A 12,603-nucleotide genomic window follows, 5' to 3' on the forward strand; every position below is an offset into this window, starting at 1 on the left:
GTGAAATAAGCTGCTAAAGGACGAATGCCTGGGCCAAGATGAGGTTAAAGTGACATAGAATAAGATCCAGTGTAGTAGAGTAAGGAAGGAAACATCATCAACTGTGCGCAGGTCACATAGACGGTGAAGGTATATGCTTGATGCAGTACGTTTTAGGGTCCAGTGTGCCACGGTGAGGGAGAGAGAGAGAGGTAGGTGTGGAGGGGAGACAGAGGGAGACAGAGACAGACAAATAGAGATAGATAGAAAGAGAGGAGGGGGGAAGGTTCCAATTCTTTTTTCCGTTATCCCTCTCAGTGGCGTAGCCGGAGGTGTGGTCAAAGTTACCTGGCCGCCCCTGAAATATACCTGCCACATCAGCCGCCATCCCAAACTTGCAAGGGAATACCCCTGAAGAGTTGCCCCTGGACAACCGCATGATTCGGAATAGCCACCCTTCCCTTTTCTTAAATAAATGCTACGTCCCTGCTGCCCATTCCTGAACAAAGGTAAGTGTGAATATGGAGAAGGGAATGGTTAACTTATTACAGTGGACAGTTAATTTATCTAAGCGGCATTACGGAGTATCCAGGCTTCTGTTCCTATCGTATGAAACACGCCAACTATTCAAAGCTATTCAGATACAAAAGTTAAAATAGTAACCTTCTCCAGTCAATGTATTAATCACTTGTAGGACAGGATAAAAGTTAGTTATTTTATTCAGTAGTATAGACGTTTATCTTCTCTACTACAGCCTGAGCCTTAAGACAGTGGAGACATGAAAAGCTGGACTAACAAACTGATGCTGACGGTGATCTTGTCGTGTGCTGCAGAGTCACTCAACGCCCACGCCCAGATCACCAACACCCCTACACCCACCCACGCCCACATCATCAACACCCCTACACGCACCCATACCCACCCACCACGCCCATACCAGCCAGGAACTCCAGCCGTACCCACCCAACCACAGACTCCCGCTACAAAACCTACAGCACGAAGGTGAGTATCAGAGTATGACCGCCTTTCACTTGGCCGTCCCTCACCTCCTATCACCCGAATGGAGGCTGTGGACTGCAGGAAAAGGACAAAGTTAAGCCTGCAGTCCACCGAGCTTACGTCCAGATGAGCTATTTTTCCCATAACTTTCATCTCTTAATAAAATACGATCACATTTTTCTGACAGTGACCCACATTAAGACTATTTCCTTCATACAAAAACCCACTATGCAGAAAAATGATAAAGTATAGTGTTTTAGATGTGCGAGAATCTCAAGGAATGGCCCTGTCCGTCTGGTGCTCACTAACATTTTCTCCGACACGAGGTTCTTCATTCCCATAGCCTTTAGTGGAACCTCGCATTATAGCCCTGATGCTCCCGCATCCACCCAGTATATATCGCTTATTATTTCTCTGTTTAGGTTAGATATTTCGTAACACCTCTTCCTTAGCTACTTTTTCTCCACATTACACCTTAGTATCATATTGCTTTTATTGTCGCAAACCATGTCGATATTTAAGAGATGTATGTGGAGGGCGAGAGGCGGAAGAGGGGGACCGAGGATGAGATGGAGGAATCAAATGGAGAAACATATGAGAGAGAGGGGTGTGAGTTGGAGGAAGGACGGCCAGATGATAGAGTTCTGGGTGACATGGTGGCGATTTGTTTGTGGCTACCCCTTATAGGATTAAGGCGTCTGGTTATAGATAGATAGATTGAATAGAAGGAGCATAAGAGTCACCTAAAGGACTTTCCCTCACTCGACGTCGACAATAAATCAATCGACCCATTATTGTAGTAAAAGGGGAAGAGGAGAGGCTGTTGTACACACACACACACACACACACACACACACACACACACACACACACACACACACACACACACACACACACACACACACACACACACACACACACATTTATTAACATGCATTCCCAAACCTCCATTTACACACGCTCACTATGAACTCGGCTATCTCTCCACACGCCGTATCGCTCCCCGATACACACACACACACACACACACACACACACACACACACACACACACACACACACACACATATGAACACGTTCGAAAACACAGACATAAAGACAAAGACAACGTAACATAGAACCACACCAGCATCCTACCACACCTCCAGACACACAGCCACAGCTCTGCATAGCCTCGCCTCCAAGGACACACGCCATCCCTCCACACAAACACCCACTCCTCTACATATGTAACCTCAACACGCAGCTGTACCTCCACCTACGTAACCCCAACCTCACATTAACAAAAGTTGTTCCACCTCAACACACGTAGCCCCACATTCACTCATTCATACACGATGACATCTTCACAAACGTCGATTCATCAACACATACATATCCATACACTTATACGTGTACACAGAATAGGCGAAACTTTGAATGTGACATCCGTAGATTTTCAGGCAGCAAAATTTCTTAACGAATTTATAGCCGATCGAAAGTTAGGTTAGGTCACTTTGGGCAGGGTTTGGTCTGATTAGGTAATTTTTGGTTGGGTTGGCTTCAGTTCGACTAGATACAGACGGATTAGGTTAGATTGCTTTAGAATACGTCGGTTTTGATAGGTTTTGGGTTGTTTTTTTTTTGGTTGGGTTAGGCTGGGTTAGGTTCGGTTGGATTAGGTCATTTTAGGCTTGACTGGGTTGGGTTAGGTCGGGTATGGTATGGTTAAGTGAGACTGGGTAGGATTAGGTAGGGTTAGATGCAGTTAGGCGTGTGTGAAGGTCACAGCCTTGCCCTTAGATCGGACTATATGAGCTCTCAGCTCCCTTCCGGGAGGGTAAAAGCTGACGTTCACGACCATCAGGTGATCCTGACCGACCCGGTGAATTACACACACACACACACACACACACACACACACACACACACACACACACACACACACACACACACACACACACAAAAACACACACACACACCTAGATACAGACACAGAAACAGTACTCAAAGACACAAACACACATATACAACATACACAGACCTAGATACACACACACACACACACACACACACACACACACACACAATTACTTTCAGACATATTGACGTCGCGCCACAGAGAGACTGCATTTGCTAGTAGTGCTGTACTGGCGCATTATTAAAACGTTTGTCAGGCCCTCTTGTCCACAGAGCGATAATTGACCACTTGCAAGTTTGGGGTTCCACGGATGTTGAAAATATCGCCAATGATTATTTTTGCGGTATTAGCACAAATCGCCCTTGTAATAGATATACATCGTGTGAATCTGGCCATGGCATGATATTAAGGACTTGCTGAGCTATGTAATGTTATGATTTAGCCTTGGATAAGTACAATGATAAGCAATCTCTCAAGCACTGTGATAAGATGGACGGTCCTTGACATCGTACTTCCTTTATTTACGTGACCAATTCAGCTTTCAAAATACGAGGGAATTTTTCATGCTAAAAATTGTCTAAATAATTGCCTAAAATAAAACATAGATTCTTTTCTCCTCGACCAAGATAAAAAGCATGATTTTTTTTTTTTTTTCTGTTTAATAGGTTTGTGTCAGATTTTTCTCTTGAGCATGGTAAAATAGTCGAGAGAGAGAGAGAGAGAGAGAGAGACAGACAGACAGACAGACAGACAGACAGAGAGGGAAGTAAACACTCTAAGGCTTTTTGGATATTGGACCCTTTCAGCTTGAGTACTGTATTTATTTATTTATTTATTTGCGCTGATGAATTTAAGTTTGGTGACCCAGTTCCATCAGGTAATAATTCTCAGGTGAAGGGCAGTAGAGGTGGGTGTACAGGGTGAATGTAGTAATGTGTGGAATGGTGGAAGTGATGATGATGATGATGATGATGATGATGATGATGATGATGATGATGAGAGATTGCCTATTGCACGTACCCATTTTTTATAATTTATCAGTCTTTCTATCTATCTATCTATCCATCTGTTTACCTATCTATCCGTTCATCTGTCTATCTATCCATCTATCTACCTTTTTCAGACTGAGGACAGCAGCGTTAAGAGCGTCGGAACTGCTGAGGAAAATGCTCGATGATGATAGTGCACAGCTGGCTCTGCTACTGAGGGAGGTACTAAGGACTGAACTATCTGGATGCTCCTTACTACTGGCAATGGACCCAACCTACCTATCCTCCCCTATCCTCACCCACATCCTCACCCTGCCTAACCCCACGCAGGTTAGAAGTTAGACAACCTTGAAAGATGATGTTTATGAAGGAAAACGTGAGATTAACATTATAACTACAACAATCCTAACTTTTAACCTCATTTCACCTTACCTCACCTCATCTCAAATATTCTAACTCATTCTAACCTAAACTAACCTCACCCTGCCTCACCCCAAGCAGGTTAGAAGGTAGGTAATCTTGTAAGCGATGAGTAGGCAGGAGAATTAGTTTGCTAGGAATTATAAATTATAACGAAATTGAGCATAACTTAATGTAACTTCACCTCACTCAACTAGATTAACCTATTCTAGCCTAAACCAACCTCACCCTGCCTCACCCCACCCAGGCCAGACATTAGGCAGCCTCATGATAGTTATACGAGTAAATTCTAATACATTTGCCTGATAAATGGTGGTAGTGAGCTTGTGATAGCAGTGTGAAGTGGGGTCTTCCTTGTCTCATCTACTACAACTACTATTACTACTGCAACTACTACGCTTTTTGTGCTGGTACAGGTAGTGGTGATGGATGATAGCGATAACCTGATAAGAGCAGACTGGGGCGGTGGATCCCTATGCCGAGGTCATCTTTTCCTCCTCTCTTACCCCCAAACCTTTCTCACCTTCGCTAACACACATCTCCGACAGTGGGAGTATTATGGCAAGTAAGTCTCTGGGCCTTCAAACTCAGTCTAACTTTATCTAACTTAAACTAACCTTAATTCACCTACCCTAACCCAACCAAAACTATCGCTACTTAACCTAACTTAGCTCAACCTACCCTTACCTGACCCCACCTAAATTACCTACCCTACCTTAACCTAACCTGACCTTACTTAACTAATCCCAGCTTTATCTCGCCTAACCAGACCTAAGCCTCCAATCATCCCTGACTCAATCACACGCCTTGTAATTAAACCTTCTTGCTACAATCCTCGCCTGATTAACAGAAACCTAACGTAGCCTAACCACTTTCTAATTCGTATCTCTTTGCCAGATATGTAATTGTACTGTAGGACTGAGCACGGAAAAGTTAAGAGTCTCAGTCCAGGCCTAACCTAACCTAAGCTACCCCTACGAAACCTAATCTACCCTAATTTTTACACAAGTTTAGTTTCTTGTTAGAACGAAACTGTTGGACTGAGCAAAGACGAGTTAGATTGTTAGATGCTTTGACGCGGACCTGACATGACTTTAACTTACTCGAGTCTAATCTAACCCAGGTAATGCTAATCTACCCTAATTTCTCCTCTCATCCTAACTTCCACTTCCTAACAGACACGTAATCGTTGGACTGAGCGAGGGAGAGTTGGAGGCTCTGACCCGGACCAAGAAGGGCAGGAAAACGCAGCACATTGTAGGGATAGTGAAGGTACTGTAATTCTAACTTCAAAGAGCATCCCGTGGTAAAACTGCCTTTATGGGGATGCCCTGGCCTGCTCCTGACATTTTCCAGCCAGTATCGTTGCCAAGGAAATAGATTAGATGATAAAACGTTAATCTTAGTGGGGCATCACGAGCTGCTTTGATTTTGGAAAAAGTCGAGGCCCTACTGAGACACATATATTTTTTCTTCTGCAATATAAATATCAGACGAACTGTCTATCTTTCTATCCATCTGGTCATCTATCCATCCATCCATTCATTCATTCATTCATTCATTTACATATTTATCTATCCATCCATCTGTTTATCGATCTTTTATTTTCCCATCAAGAGCATAGGAGCCCGGGATTATAGAGTATTTGGTACAGATTTTTAAAGCGATGGTGATGAAATGGAAATTAATCAGATCTCTTTTGGAAACCAGATCAAAGTGTTATTCATCTGCCTAACTCTTTGCATGTGAAAAATGAATTAGGGTGAGAGTGATGATGATGATGATGATGATGAATGATGATGAAAATATCTCTTCTGTTTACCAATGATCATAATCCAGACGAGAAGCCATTGCGAGACTAACTTCAGCTTTGGTAAGATGAGAGAGAGAACACAGAAAATTATCTACTAACTATAAATATGGATAGATAGATAGATATGTAGAAACTATTTAAACTTAGAGGGTGAAGGAGAAAGATAGTCCCCCCCCCTAGTTTTTTACAATTTTCTACAAGCCCCGGATCAGCATTGAGCTTGCACTATAAAATGTGGAATGTAGGCTAACCATATCAAATGATCGTAGGCATCTAACTAATGGCCACAGACGGGTGGCTAGGTGTTCCTTTCACGATCGCAGTACTGTACTAATAATTCGGCCCCAAGACACACAGAAGCAGGTAGGCAGGTAGGCAGGTAGGCAGGCTTACTCCTCAGGGTATGTACCGTACCTTGGTCTGGGTAAACCACTTAGCTTGTGTGTGTGAATGTGTATGTACTCACTATAACCACCTACCTCTGTACACAGAATGAGACAGTGGACGAATGTGTGTGTGTGTGTGTGTGTGTGTGTGTGTGTGTTTTACCCACTATAACCTCTTACCTATACACTCAGACTGAATCAACGCGCGAGTTTGTATGTCTGTCTATGTATGTATGTATGTATGTACTTATGTATGTGTACCTAACTTAACCACTTATTCATACACACAGACCGACACACCTGGGGAATGGACAATCTATATAAACCAACTCTACTCCAATCAACAACTCAGAGAAGTTTCAAGATGGCGTCAATCAGGCTTCACTCCACAAGCAATCCTCTTCCCAGACAAGATATCAAACCTTCAAGGAGCAACGCTGAACGTAAATAATCTTTTTGGCACTATTAGTTTCTTTCATCGTGGCATTTTCCCTTGCTTTTCTTTTTTTTTATGCATACCGATATATTTTTTTATGTGTGCTGTTATACTCTTCCACGTAGTTCTCTTACAACCCTGTACTGGTGCTGAAGAGGATGCTAGAGATCGAGCAGAGTGGAGGGCCGCCAGTAAGTGACCAATCCCGACGAACGAACGAAAGATGACGATGATATTGCGACAGTGACGACGATGATGATGACAACGATGACGACGATGCCAGAGATAATGACAATGACAAGGCAGTGATGACAGTGATGAAAATGACTGACAATGACAACCAATATAACGATGATGACGCGACAATAACGACCACTACAGCGATGATGAAAGGAATAAAAACAACTCCAGCGATTTTTATATAAGCTTGTGCCAATCTCTCCTCCGTCCCATACCCAGGTCGTGACGTTCGAGTTCCCCCCTGGTACCATATTTCGAAGGGACGTTAATGGCGGTCTGAACCCCTACGGAGGGGATGTGGAGCTTATCAGGGCCTTTGCTAGGGCGTCTAACTTCACTCCTAACTTCATAGAGGTGCCCCCAGGTACGGTCAGTGTCCTAGCCTAAGCTAATGTAATCTAAACTAATCTTGTTCTAATGTAAAGATGCATAACCTAACCATCGTTTCCCCGTAATGCCTGTTCTGTATACCTTTCTAATGTGTGTGTGTGTATGTGTGTGTTTGTGTGTGTGTGTGTGTGTGTGTGTGTGTGTGTGTGTGTGTGTGTGATGGCTTATGCATTTGTCTAGGTATGTGTGTATATATGCTACTATGCCAGCTATAACTCACTCTTATCCCAGACTAACAAATCTACCCTTCCAGGCGAGGTATGGGGAGAAAGACTAGACAATGGCACGTGGACTGGAATAATAGGCATGTTGGGGCGAGGAACTGGTGATCTAGGCATAGCTAACATATTTATTACCAGTCTGATGGGACGAAGGGATCACCAGCACTTTAGTTCACCCTACCATCGGAGTGTAAGTAGTAGTAGTAGCAGCAGTAGTAGTGATAGCTGTAATAGTAGTAGCAGTAGTACCTGGGCAGTTAACGATGTGAAGAGCGTTGTATATAGTGAAGTCTCCCATCAAAACTACAGGTGAAACACAGGTAAAGGCGTCAAAGAACATGGATATAAAGGGATGGACTGACTAGGACCCCAAACACCTACCTACCTTCCTACCTACCTATCAATCCACTTATCTGCCTCTTTAATTGAATATCTATCAGTCACTTGGTCTATCAGCATAACAAGCATTCAAGCAATCAGTTTATCTATCTATCTATCCATCCATCTATCTCTCCACAGGTGAACTGTGTCATACTGAGAGTGCCACCACCAGTGCCTCGTTGGATGGCACCCCTCTGGCCCTTCAGATATGACACCTGGATCGCGCTAGTACTGACCCTGCTAATTACCGGCCCTCTGCTCTACTACCTAGCCATATATTCCGCTAAAAAGTAGGTTTCTCTAGCATTTCCACTCTAACTTGGCCTGGAATTGCGTTTTGCTCTCATATACCTTGTGTTATGACGCATGGATCACCTTTGTACCGACATTCATTACCACTGGTCCTTCATTCTTTTTCCTCGCTAATGTATCATTCATGTTCAAGTAATATATCTGGTAGGAGTTTGGAAGGTGGGATGGCTTATCTTACCATTGCGTTCGTATATCTTTCTATTAATCCCGCTAAAATAGCATAGTAAATTTCCACATCGTTCTCGGTCTACCTTTTCTTTATCTATCATCCATTCCTCTTAATCAATCAATCAATCAATCTCTCATATTCTCACAGCCTGGGATAAACAACTTACTATTCTTTTCTTTTACATTAACTAGGCCTAAAATTGCCATCTCGCCCTCATGAATGCTGAGTCGTAAGAACACATTAGCACTAGAATGCAATGCACGTCATGAAAAAATGCTATGGAAAGGATGTAGAACCGTAGTACTGTCCTTTTCTGCCACTGAACTACGTGAAATATGTAGTAAAACAAGGAAAATATGGGCCAAATTAGAATATGAAGAGTATAGTGTCATAAAGCCGGCCTCTCATACTCTCTCTTTCGTTCTCCATTTATTTTTCCCTCCTATACTCTCTCACTTCGTTTTTAGTCTTTTTTTTTTCTATCCTCCTTTCGCCAGAGCCCAACACTAACCCGAGTCCCATCGCCACGATCGTAGTTAGTTTAAGTGCCATCGTCTTTGCGAGTCACCTTGATAACCCCATCATTACTATATACGCCTTTCATCAACACCTCATTTCCGGTCTAATATTTCTCTTGTCAAATTACTCTATACAGTCCTCTCATTCTACAAACCCTAATTTTTTCAACAGCCTGGGAGAGAAATCCTACCTTCCTACCCTTTCCTCCGGTTATCTACACGTGGCTGGGATGCACCTACAACAATCAATGTCAGTTCAAGCCAACACGAACTCGAGTCGCGTCGCCATGATCCTAGTCGGTCTGGGGGCCATGGTCCTTGGAGTGGCCTACAGTTGCAACCTCACCGCCTTCCTCACCATCACCCGCCAACCCCGCACCATCGACACCTTCAGAGACCTTCAAGCATCCGGACTCACCGTAATTGGACTTGGACCTATCTTTGGAAACCTCATGAAGCAATCGGAAAACAAATATCTAAGGGTACGTAGAGCAAATGTTCGACGATACTTCTTTGCCGGGTGTGGTGTGATGTGTTGTGGTGTGTGTGTGTGTGTGTGTGTGTGTGTGTGTGTGTGTGTGTGTGTGTGTGTGTGTGTGTGTGTGTGTGTGTGTGTGTGTGTGTGTGTGTGTGTGTGTGTGTGTACGAATATTTTAGCTCTCACACGCCAACTCCCTAACTTCATGGAAAAACAAATCTTCACTCCTGAATCTTTGTTCCAGGAGTTGTACCACCAGTTCATCCCCTTACAAGCAAATCCAGAGAAGTGGGTGAGGGAGGGTCGGGCAGGATATATAACCAGTGACCACAACTCTCTATACACCGTGGAAACTATGAACGCAGAGCACCACACGCCTATCGTCAGAACCATGAAGGTGAGTGGCATCCCATTAGGTGGAAAGTTTGCTCATAGGTTTCACACAAAAGTTTTCATCTACAGAGTTGCTAAGTTTCCCATCTCCTGTGTGTGTGTGTGTGTGTGTGTGTGTGTGTGTGTGTGTGTGTGTGTGTGTGTGTGTGTGTCTTTCCTCTCATGGAGTTCGCATGCTTTTAAGCGTATTAGTTCTTGTAGCACTGACAGTGATAGTGATGATAATGATGACGAATGTGATGATGATGATGACACTGATGACAATGATAATGATAAAGATAGATGATGATAATGATGGTGATGATGGTGATGATGATGATGATGATGATGATGATGATTTTTCAGGAGTGCACATGGCCGTTCAGCGTAGGAGTGGGTATTCAGAGCATGTCCCCTCTCAAAGCCCGACTGGACCGGGTTGTGGACCGAACTGTAGAAGCTGGATTGGTGCACCACTGGTTCAGAGAGGCGATCAGGATTGCTGCAGCGGTGAGAGAAAGTTCGGAGGTGTTAGAGAAAAGAGAGAAAAGGAAAGAGAGGAGGGGAAACGAGAGAAGTTAGATTAGATCAGATTAGTATCAAGATATTATTATATTTCTGCAGTGGGGATTGTCACACGATTGAGAGAAGGGCTTAGATTTGGTTAAGCTAGGCTAGGTTAAGATAGACTAGGTTAGTTTAGATTTGTTTAGGTTAGTATCAAGTTGTTAATATATTTCTATCTCCCTCAGGAGCGGCGCCAGCTTAGTAGCGGAGGCAGGGGCGCAGGAGGGGGAGAAGAAGGAGTAGATGACGAAGGTGAAGCAGTAGACACGAGGGTAGTACCTCTGAACACAGACCACGTCCAGGGAATCTTCTACATCCTTGGGCTCAGTTACTTGGCAACTGCATTAATTTTCCTCGCCGAGTTGGCCATTTTTCACCACAGGAGAGCCAAAGATTTATCAGCTTCTACTTCTGCTGGCTAAGGAGGAGGCGTTAGGGAGCTTCTTAACTGGCGAGAATATTGGCCTGTGTCTCTGCGGCTTTAGACTTGGGCCCCTATTCTCCTAGGTTAAGGAAACTCCCTAAAACCTCTTCCTCAGCGATTTATTTTGCTTGTTACACGTTTTTGTCTTCGTTTGTGTTGCTTAAATCATTCTAATATCGCCACATTCTGTGAAGGGACAAAATTTTAATAATCGGCCGAATCCAAAAATAAATCGCTGAGGGACACGAAGTGTTATGGAAAGAATGTGGAGCCGTAACACTTTTTTTTTTTTCTGTCACTGAGGTATACGTGAAACAAGCTGCAAATGGATCACCAAATACTTTCTATTGCCACAACTCGCTGAACATAATAACTTCAGAAATTATTCAGTTTCTCATTATCGCAGTTATCATTTCTGACGACGACGCAGTTATATGTACTGTACTGTATATCAGCTAAAAAAAATCTTCAGAAATGTATCGTCTCTTACGGTATATAGCTGCTTTATTTGTATTATTAAATGTAGCAGTGTGTTGTGTGAGAGTGCGATGTGACAGTGTGTGGTGTGATAGTGTGAGGTACGGCAGTGTGTGGTGTGGCAGTGTGTGGTGTGGCAGTGTGTGGTGTGGTAGTGTGTGGTATGGCAGTGTGTGGTGTGGCAGTGTGTGGTGTGGCAGTGTGTGGTGTGGCAGTGTGTGGTGTGGTAGTGCTTTCCAATGCAATGTAACTAAATTAGCACTCTGCAGTAAATAAATATAGTGTCAGATAGATAGATAATAAAGGAAAATAACCCAACTTTGTCAATGTACTCAGTCAGAGAGAGAGAGAGAGAAAGAGAGAGAGAGAGAGAGAGAGTGAGGGAGGGAGGGAGGGAATATCTATACATCGATTAGGTGTAGCATGGGAGGAGGATGGAATTAAGCATAGAAGAATAGGTGAGAGGAGAGGAGGAAGGAACATGAGACGAGAGGAAAGAAGAGGAGAGGAGAGGAGACGAGAGAAGGGAATGAGAAAAGAACTGTAGAAAAAAAACTGAAAAAGGCAAAGACAGGACAGGAAGGAAGACAGGAGGGGAAAGGAAAGAGAGAAAGAGAAACAAGAAAACAGAATAACTGACTGGGGACAAAAATGAAGAGGGAGGACAAGGGAACAAGAGAAAGAAGGAGAGAAGAGAACAAAAGAGAGAAGATTGGAGATGCGAAGGGGAGACAGTAAACGAAAAGAGACGAAGGAAAGGAAATGAAGGAACATGAAGGGGAGAGAGCCGAGTGTTATTAAGAAAGGTTAGGAAAAGTCAGGGAGTTAGGGAGCTATTGAAGTTAGGGAGAAAATGCCAAGTTAGGAGCAAGATTTACGAAATATAGGCGAAATTCTAGGAGATTTGGGGAATATCTAGATGAGAATGGTTATCTTCAAGGCTTATTCCTAACTGGACTATGACTGCCATCTCTCCACCAAGAAACTTTGCAGAGCCGTAGCATTGTCTTTTTCTGCCACTGAGCTATGTTAAATAAACTGCAAAAGGACGAACATCTGGGCCAAGCTAAGGTGAAAGATCTATAGACGCGTATCCAATAACCTAGTGCAGTTTGGGGCAAAAACTCTTTTA

At 43.5% G+C, this 12,603-nt stretch overlaps 1 protein-coding gene across 1 annotated transcript; it reads left to right on the plus strand.

Annotated features, from left to right (window-relative positions):
- The first annotated feature begins 757 nt into the window (after positions 1–757).
- Positions 758–10,992, plus strand: LOC145390908 (glutamate receptor 2-like). The gene is made up of 12 exons (XM_080265644.1): positions 758–981; positions 4,002–4,197; positions 4,704–4,852; positions 5,466–5,559; positions 6,777–6,929; positions 7,382–7,526; positions 7,806–7,963; positions 8,293–8,444; positions 9,326–9,635; positions 9,876–10,028; positions 10,370–10,513; positions 10,756–10,992. Exons 1-12 carry the CDS (start codon positions 758–760, stop codon positions 10,990–10,992), a joined length of 2,115 nt encoding a protein of 704 aa, XP_080121770.1.
- Positions 10,993–12,603: the final 1,611 nt, after the last annotated feature.

The sequence above is a fragment of the Coenobita brevimanus genome, chromosome 2 (assembly GCF_032717465.1).
Source record: "Coenobita brevimanus isolate Jiangsu-jjx chromosome 2, ASM3271746v2, whole genome shotgun sequence".
In the NCBI taxonomy this organism is placed as follows: Eukaryota; Metazoa; Arthropoda; class Malacostraca; order Decapoda; family Coenobitidae; genus Coenobita; species Coenobita brevimanus.

Coding starts and splice junctions, on each gene's coding strand:
- LOC145390908 (XM_080265644.1), top strand. CDS start 758: ATGAAAAGCTGGACTAACAAACTGATGCTGACGGTGATCTTGTCGTGT. Junction 7,964..8,292: donor GTTCACCCTACCATCGGAGT/GTAAGTAGTAGT, acceptor ATCTCTCCACAG/GTGAACTGTGTCATACTGAG. Junction 8,445..9,325: donor GCCATATATTCCGCTAAAAA/GTAGGTTTCTCT, acceptor TTTTTTCAACAG/CCTGGGAGAGAAATCCTACC.